This window comes from Nestor notabilis, unplaced genomic scaffold (genome assembly GCF_000696875.1).
Source record: "Nestor notabilis isolate BGI_N333 unplaced genomic scaffold, ASM69687v1 scaffold8046, whole genome shotgun sequence".
Taxonomy (NCBI): domain Eukaryota; kingdom Metazoa; phylum Chordata; class Aves; order Psittaciformes; family Psittacidae; genus Nestor; species Nestor notabilis.
In genome coordinates, this window is record NW_009934189.1 from 1 (window position 1) to 9,042 (window position 9,042).

A 9,042-nucleotide genomic window follows, 5' to 3' on the forward strand; every position below is an offset into this window, starting at 1 on the left:
TATATATATAACAGCTTCTAAATATTAATGTCATTAGGAAAAACAGAATCCACATCTAATCCACGATGGATCTAACACCCTTAAAAACGAAGAGCTGTGTCATACATTTTTAAATATATGATTTGTTGAAGAACCTTCTGCCAAAAACTAGTCTACAGAAATAGTTTTTCCAGCAGGCTGAGCTGTAGGCTGTAGCTGTGAGACTAGAAGTAACCTCCAAACCCCCAGCTCCTAACATTTTAAGTTCAAATATGAAATTATTGAGTGAAATTATGCAGTTTATGTTTTGTAAAAGGTAACTATCTTTCCAGTCTTAACATCTATCTATATATGTATAAAAGAATAACATGTTTGCCTATTTAATAGCAAACTAATTATATGATGTAAAACACCCTATGGCATTGCACACTGAAGAAATAAAATGCCTATTTATTAATACATAAGTACAGATCACCAATAAGGCAGGTTGTTAGCTGGTGCTCCTGGAGCTTTGCTGAGCAGAGCATCTCATTCAACATTATTATTAACTCCTTCACCATTTCCAAAGCAGCGACTTGGTAAGAAAGCTATAAGGATCAGTGGAAGGTGTCCCTTACTCAAGTCTCCAGCTTCCTCTTGGTCCTTTTTGCTAAATGCTGCTTCTCTCATTTCCCATTCCAGTCACCAGTCCCTCTCAGTCTTCTTTTGCTGTGCTGCACACACTTGGGGAGCTTTCTGATATGTTTTGATGCCTCCTTCATCAGCCTCCTTGACCTGCATTTCTTGTGAAGATGTTATTTCCTTCTTACCAGCAGCACTTCATTGCTTTTTGCAACAGTTTTTGGGACATATCATATTCCATCTCAGCAGGGACCTGGTTTAAAGAGATAAACTCATGAGGAGATGTGGATGCTTATCAAAATAGGCCAGTTAGAAACAAGAAGGAACTTACTTTTTTTCTTGGGCCTACATCCAACCTGCTGCACAGGCTTTGTGCAACTTCTGTGCTTGAGAGTGATTTTACCAACTACGAGCCCTCTCCATCACTGTAAATGGAAAAACATCAGCAGATGTGCTAAAGTTCTTAAAGACGTATCTGAAGCCAGCCTGCAGGCCTGCGGAGATAGTCTTGCCTTCACTAATAGAAGCTAAAACCAGACCACAATTTTACCAGCTTCTGGAAACAAATACTTAATTTCAAGGTTAACAGCATGCTGGAATAGTATTATTAGCTCTTTCCAGTTATCCAATAAAATTGAAAGCACATCTGCTGATACAAAAATACTTTATAACAACATAAAAAGGAAAAAAAAATGCAAGTAATTCAGACTTTCTACAAAACCTTTAATCTAGCCTACACTTCCTCTGTAATTCCTATATATGCTGATAGTTCCCTGAACACAGCATCAAATAGATGCATGGAGAGAGGGTGGAGGGAGATGGAAATTAATCCCTCTCTACAATTTAGATCTCACAAAAGCATTCCCACTACAAAAGTGAGTCACCCCAGTGTTGCTAATGGGTAAGACAGGACTACACATCCATTATTTCAGTCAAAATACATGCGTCTACATAATGAAACCGTATCTAGATAACACAAAACTATCTTACTTGCTTCCCAATCTCATTTGAGCAAAAAGGTATACATCCATCTTGATTTAGACAAAGAATACATGTTTTCATAATAATGCATAGGGGAGAAATAAATTTCAAGAGCATAACACAGGAGATAAAAACTTGGACATTTTAAGGGAATCCACATGAACAATACTTAAAGAGATTTGAGTCCAATTAAAAAGAGATATGAGTCCAGCCTTGCAGCTGCTGTATTAAAGCTCATTACTCTGATTGTTGTATTACATCTTTTACAGAGACATGAGAAAATTGGCATTTATTCATGCAACAGCCACCAAACTCCCCAAACAAGGTTGACATCTAGTATGCTGCCTATACCTATGCATACTGTGAGACACCTTAGGAACAAGAAATCTCTAATGAAAGCACCAGACTAACTTCTCATCTCTCCTAGTCTTTCTGAACCTATCTCCTACCAGGAAAATGAGCCTCACATTAAGTATCATTTTATGCAGAAAGTTAATAGATCTTTCCTAGTCACTCAGTCAAATTTAATGTGGTAATTACCTCTAATTTCACAAATGGGAATGACAGAGCAATAAAATGTGTACACCCGCAAGCAGACATTAAATGAAGGTTGGGGTTTTTTTCCACTGTAAAAGAATGACACTGCACGTTAAAAAAGTGAACCAAGTGAAATGAAACACTGCACCGCCAGAAAAAACCCAAAGAAGCTGCATCTCAGGCCAATCCAAACAATGACTTTATTTTCTGTGGAACATCACCATGGCAGCCCCCACAGCAGCATCAACATCCTTCCCATACACCACAGGGAATGGAAAAACCCTTTCCACTTCCTGCCTCAGCACCTCGTTCCTGGCAAGGGCACTGCCGCTCCCCAGAATCCTCCTCACCCCGGTCTCCATCAGGCACTGCACAGGTAACATGGAACAGAGGTTTTCAATGATGCCACGGCACAGAGCTCTGGTTACATGACCCAGGGAGAGGTCAGAGACAGCAATATTGCTCACTGATGCCAACTGCTCAGGAATGTGTCTCTCTCCAAATATGGTTGGGTGGATTGAGAGTTTGCTGTTGGTTTGGGCCAAGGCTGCTTTGATTATCTTTGTATAGATGGCAGACTCCTGGACCTGAAGTCCTGCAGATGGGAAATATCACATTACTAATATGAAGGGATCCAATGTTTCTTACATGTGGAGGCTTAAAATGGACAATCCACCCTTCAGCAAAACACTATCTTCTTCTGTGTCCCAGAAGTCATTGTTTTTCCAGGTTTATGAACCACAGTTCTCCCATCCAATTTTATCTAGAACCTGTGATACTTAAAATCCTTTTCAGATTACAGAAACTGCCTTTCCTGACAACACAGCTATTCCTCTTTGCCTATACTGTCCTAAGTTACACAAAACAACACCTTTAAAGGCATTAACAGCAGATTTCAGCTTCAGTGGCTGAACTGCACATGAATGCAAAGTTCATTTCAAGTACTCACTTAAAGAATAATTTCAAAGCTTATTTCTGTATTGCAAAACCCAAGGGATTATTAAGAAATCTGTGAAGAACACATTCAAAGCACTTAGAAGACATTACATGAGTTTAACTCTTAAAATCCATTAGAGTGCTGCAAAATACACAGCAAAAGGCAACTGATCTAATCAAGGGACTCTTCTGGACTGCATTCATACAAAATTAGAGGCTGTCCTCAAATTTACTAGCCTGTCCTTTTGAAAAAACATCTTGCAAAAAATAATCCTAGTATTCTTAAAACAAAAGAAAACCCAAAACCTAGAGGCAATGTGAATGTGGAGTCCAAGCATGACTGTCCCAGCATGGTCATAAGCTTCAGCAACAGCAGGAAATTCCAGAGATCTGGGAAGCATGGCCCAAGAGCTACATCCTCATTCACTATATGGCATGACAAAACAGCTCTAGGCCTGCTCCTTTGCCTTAGCTTCCTTTTACTTTGCTGATGAATCCAATTTTTAAGCCATCTTTGAAATATATCCTTGAAAATACAGCTATCCTATATTTTACACTATCCTTGAAGGAGCTTACCTAGCTCTTCTGTCCACCGTGCCACCATGCCCACAAACGTTGCTAACACATTGCCCCCATTAAGTGATGCTGCCACAGCCAAGTAGTCACCATTGAAGTAGGGAAAATAAGTAACAGCTGAGGAAGGATCTGGTGTCTCTGGAGGCTGGAAACCCGGAGGCATTGAGATAGTCAGCTGAGCAGAGGTGCCGATATTAAGAACTAGAACATAAAAAAAAATAAATCAGTGTTTTACTAGGCTACCCTGAAGGAGGACAATGAGAAAACCAAGTAAGATACCAAAATGATCATACCTGCATCAGTCCTCTCAGTCAGACAGGAATAAACAGAGCACTGGAAATCCCCCAGAGCAATTCCTACTTTTGCTCCTTTGGGTATTCCATGCCATGCACTGACTGTCCTGCCTGCAATACTGCCAGGGTCTCCCACCTCTGGAAGGAAGTGAATGGGAAAGCCAGATTCTTTTAATCTGCAATTAGAAGAATATTATTGCAGGAAAGCAGTATGGGAATGTGTGGCATGACTACAAAGACCTCTTTGAGGTCACAGAGGAACCCAGACCTACATTTGTGCCTGCTGGATTTATGGATGCTTTCACCTATTTGGAAAGCTTTGTCTTGGACAGGAGCAGCATTCCAGTTCAATGGGTTGGGTAAACTAGAATAATCTAGAAGAATAAATAGCTTTCCCTTATATGCATCCTGATTACCTGGGATTATAGAGCAGTACATGTTCAGCAAGTTTAACCTAGTGATGTCATATGGACAAGCAATTACAGGGTAAAGAGACAACCACAAAACCAGCAAAAAAATGCAACTTCTAAGTGTCAAAAAACTTTAAGCTGTCATGCAGTTAGTGGTTCAAAACCAAACCACAAAGAGTTAAGTCCAACAAACTCCTTACATAAGATACTCTACATTGCTACAGCCATACCACCAAATTAATAAAAGTTCAGTAGGCCAAATGCAAGTTTCTGTCACTCTTTCATACCTTCATGAGCAGATCTTTTCACCTTGGAGTCCTGGCCTAACCTAAGCTCTGAAATACATAAGGCCTTAGCACTCAGCCCTGAAAGAGCAAATCATTAAAATAAGTAAGTAAATTCCTGAAAGAGCAAATCCTTAAAATAAATAAGTAAATAAATAAACTGATTCCCTATAAGACTTCCTGAAGATCCGTAATTCTTAGGTATTATCACAAGTAAGTCTTAGTAGTTATGAAAGAGGTCATCTGAACGAACTAGAGAATAGTAACTGTCTTTTACCATTACAACATCTTGGCTGCAGCATGCACTTGCCCACCCTATCCCACCACAGAAAGGGAGAGAGCAGTTTGGTATGAGGCCTCACTAACAAGTCTCTCAGCTTAGGTATTTCTAAAATACTGTGCCAGATTTTATATGATTTAAATATATGCACCTTACAGAACAAACTCTCCATAGTTCTTCAGTACAGGCTACACAACTGATTAGGACTAACTTTCAGTCACTTTTTATCTGTAGCACTCTCATACTTAAGGCCCAAAGAGATGTTCACATTGCCCAACACAAGCAATACACAAAACCCATTGAAAGACCTTAGCACTTACATGTCAGTATTCCAGCTTTTATTTCTGGAATTAAAATATCCCCAGCTGGCAGCATTCTGGACAGACATGAGTGGCTTCCTCAGGTCACACAACATGGCAACCACATAGTCATGGATAGTGCCAGCTGTATCGTAAGACTTCAGAAAATCTGGGCTTTTAAACAAAACATATTAAAACCAATGAGGGGTGCTTTAAGGCAGAGGGAGCAAGATTACTTCCATTGATACGAGAAGCTTCAGACATGTGTGGGCCCATCTAAAAATGAAAGAGCCATCTCAGTGATAAGCCTGCACTTCGTTGTTTTGGTTTGGTTTTGTAAGTGGAATTTGTTTTCCAAGCTCTTACTGTCGCACCAATACTCATCTCCTGTTGGAAGATAGAGAGACAGTGGCTTTAAGGAATGAGTTGTCCAGGTTCAAAATCACACCGCTGCAAAAGTTACCAGGCAGGCAGTAACTGTTTGCACAAAAAAATGACTCTGGAGATCATTTGTTGATCCTGGAGCATTTTAGAAAAATGGGTAAATTCCTGCAGTTGCTCTAAGATCCACAAATTGTATGAATGGAAATGTACCAATGGTGAAACAAAACAGGAACAAAACAAAAGCTGGACTCATGAGTTAAACAGCTGTGAAGCAAGATCATGCCATGCTCTATGTATTTGCTGGACACACACTGGAAGAAACCAAGATGTAGTAAGTTTTTTCCCCATTTATTGAACCTGAACTCATTTCACAGGAAGATTTTGGCTCTTTGAAAAACAAAGCATTCTGCAGAGGTAACCGAAGAACAAGTCTTGCTGGTGCCAAGTCATAAGTGAAAAATTATATCCTCTGCAAACACATCAGAGCAAAGCAGACAATTTTTAACACCTCATAAGGATCTCGGTGCCTAAGGAAGGAAGGAACTGAAATTAATTTAAAGACTATTTGTTTTAGCATCTGGCAGCAAGCAGACAAAGCAACTAAATTACTGTTTCAGGCATGCTTGTATTTTTCACAGTCTGCACAAGGCAAAATTATAATGTTCAAACTGCATTAGCAGAGCTCCTCTGAGCAGTGGGACAGACTAGAATTATTTTATAATACTTTAAGGCTTTCCAAAGTGAAACACAGCCCCTCAGCCTGTAGTGGTACTAACATGCTACAGGAATACTGTCACATCAATTCAAGATGAGAAACTGCCAGTCAAACAGCCTGATACAGAAATGCTTTTGAGAAACAATGTACCTCTTCTTTAAATACCAGTAGACTGTGGCACATCCAAATCCTGCAGCCAAGTTGATATGTGACTGTGGCTGAGGAAGAGAAGAGAGGAAGGTGGGACTGCAGCGGCTGTCTTGCCATGTAATCAGATGACTGACCTCCTCCGGCTCAAAGGCAGGGCCTGGGCCACCCTCTGTCCACTTGCAACCTGAAACACACAGTATCTGAGAAGTCCAGCGACCCCTGCAGCACAGTCCACCTGGCATTCCTCATTTCTGGATACTCTCGATGATTTGTCAGATATATTGGAAAAAGAGCAGAAACAGAGCCAGCAGCAACTGGAATCAAATTAATTAGTCATAGTTTTCAACCCTATAATGCCAGTCATCCTCTGCAAAACCAGAAATTGGTATCCAAGACCTTCCTTCTCTAAAAGCACTCCTAGTGCCTAGAGGAACAAGCAATTTGCACCCTGAGATACTTAAATATCAGGTGACCCACAAAACAACCAACCAACCAACACCTCAGTTCTGCTATGGGAGGTAATGAGCTGATACAACAGCTCTCTTATACAAACCTTAACTGAGAGCTGCCACATCATAACCTAGAGAATAATTATTAGTAACCAACTGCCTGTGATGGATAGCATGTAGTTTCATCACCTTTTGAGACAAAGGCAGAAGAAGCCTGGATCTGTATGTGTTAGCAATGGACTGCAAAGTACTAAAGAGTATCCCTTCCTTTTGCTATGCATAAAACTTCACCAAAGGTGGAACAGAGCTTAATTCAGTTTTCAGTTTTACCACTCCAGAATGTTCTTTTGAACAGAGATCACCACACCTCTGATAAAACCTTCACATTCTTCCACATAAAGGCCTCAGGTAAATCACAGTGACTTCTCAGAGCTGCTCAGAATCTTCTCAAGCAATGTCTGCTACTGCTCCAGCCCAGCGTGCTATTTCCTGCCCCAACATGCTCACCACAAACAATCCTGCAAAGGCAGCACACTGACCTGCCAGAGCAGCAGAGTAAGCAGAGGCTGAGCTCAAGCACAGGCATGTGATGTTTGCTCACACTCTCCACAACACAGTTTCGATTGCTCCCAGGTGATGCCTGGCCACAGTGTGGGGACTGGGGATAGGACAGGCCATGCGCTGCCTCTGGCTGGCTCCATAACTGAGGCAGCCTTCTGGTTTTGACTGGGGGTCGGAGTAGGGTTTCAAGCTGTGCTGTGCCACTTATCCTACAGGTCAGGGAAGAGACCCAGCTGCCTGACTAGCACAAATATGGCTAAGAATCTTTCTTGGGCTGGATACAGCTACATTCACAGAGTAAAAAGCAGCCACAAAAGCTGGAAACTACTATATGAAAGATGTAAAGCAAACACATTCTTTTTCTTGTTCCCTTCATTCCCTGTTCTATTAAATCTGTTTGAACTGAATTTCCAATTGGTTTGCTTTTCTAGTTTTAAATGGATGCTAAGAGAAATTATTAACCATAAATCTAACCCTAAAGGATGCTATTAAAAATGAATTTTTGTATCTCAAAGTGCATGGACCCACTTAGTCTACTCAAAACAAATGAGAACAAACACCCTCTTTCACTTGACAGAAATGAAACAAAAGTGGACTGTGGCTTTAGGAAATAAAATATTAACCAATATGACATAAGAATCTATGTCTACCATGAACCCATGAGGCTTTGTTATGTAGCCCTTGGGACAACTGGAAAACCAGCAACAGCTCCTTTGGTCCATCAGCCTTTGGATTTCTTTCTTTCTTTCTTTCATTACAGCCAGTAATGAATAGCACAGTGTCTCTTAAAGCAATTAAGACCCTGACAACTTTTGACAGGCAGTGACTAGCACTTTTGGGAAATCTATGCTGTGGTTTACAATACATTTTTGCTTAATCTGCCTAACTTCTATAATTATGAGGCTTGCATAATTGCTCAGATGTGCACATCATAAGGTAAAAGAGAAAGAAGACATGGAACCACATTCTGAAAGTCTCAGACTTCAGTTCTGAAACAAAAAAAAGGACTGAAAACACTGTTTACTGAACTTCAGTTTTCTCCTGCTTTACTTTCAAAGAGCATTTCAAAATAGCTGTTGGATAGCTACTGCTATGCACATTGTAATGGAAAAATCAAGCACATTTTATTTTTCAAAGCATACACAAAACTGCTACTACCACTCCTATAGTATCATTAGAAGGTATTGAGATACTGGACAACAGCTAGTTAAGTGTTTTATGAGGTGAATAAGATCCATCCCCACCCCAGGTCACTCATATGATGCACAAGGTCTTTCAACTGGCAGCATATAGCATATGATGGACATATTGGACAAGCCACAAATATGTTATCCCTCTTTCATATTAATAATTGTGCTTACTCTGCAGGGATCTCCTTAGGCTAAATGCTTTAACAAATCTGTGTAAACAATATCCTTAACTGAAATTCCAATGATTAAAAAAAAAATATAAAAAAAAAATCCACAGAAGATCTTGTGTTCATTCTGTTTAACAGAAGACCAAAGTGAACACACAGCAATTGCCTACAGACAGCTTCAGAGTTAAAAAATCACATTTTCTGTATCATAATACTCTGAACAGGAATGC

The 9,042-nt window shown here is 40.1% G+C and overlaps 1 protein-coding gene across 1 annotated transcript in view; it reads right to left on the bottom strand.

Moving 5' to 3' along the window:
- Positions 1–2,298: 2,298 nt before the first annotated feature.
- SHPK (sedoheptulokinase) overlaps positions 2,299–9,042 on the bottom strand; it is an 8,958-nt gene continuing 2,214 nt past the window's right edge. The window contains exons 4-8 of the mRNA XM_010017202.1: positions 6,446–6,631; positions 5,218–5,370; positions 3,924–4,099; positions 3,631–3,831; positions 2,299–2,713 (exon numbers count right to left, since the gene is read on the bottom strand). Of these exons, the coding sequence (XP_010015504.1) occupies positions 2,319–2,713; positions 3,631–3,831; positions 3,924–4,099; positions 5,218–5,370; positions 6,446–6,631 (1,111 nt within the window). The 3' untranslated portion in view covers positions 2,299–2,318. The remainder of the gene's footprint in view (positions 2,714–3,630; positions 3,832–3,923; positions 4,100–5,217; positions 5,371–6,445; positions 6,632–9,042) is intronic.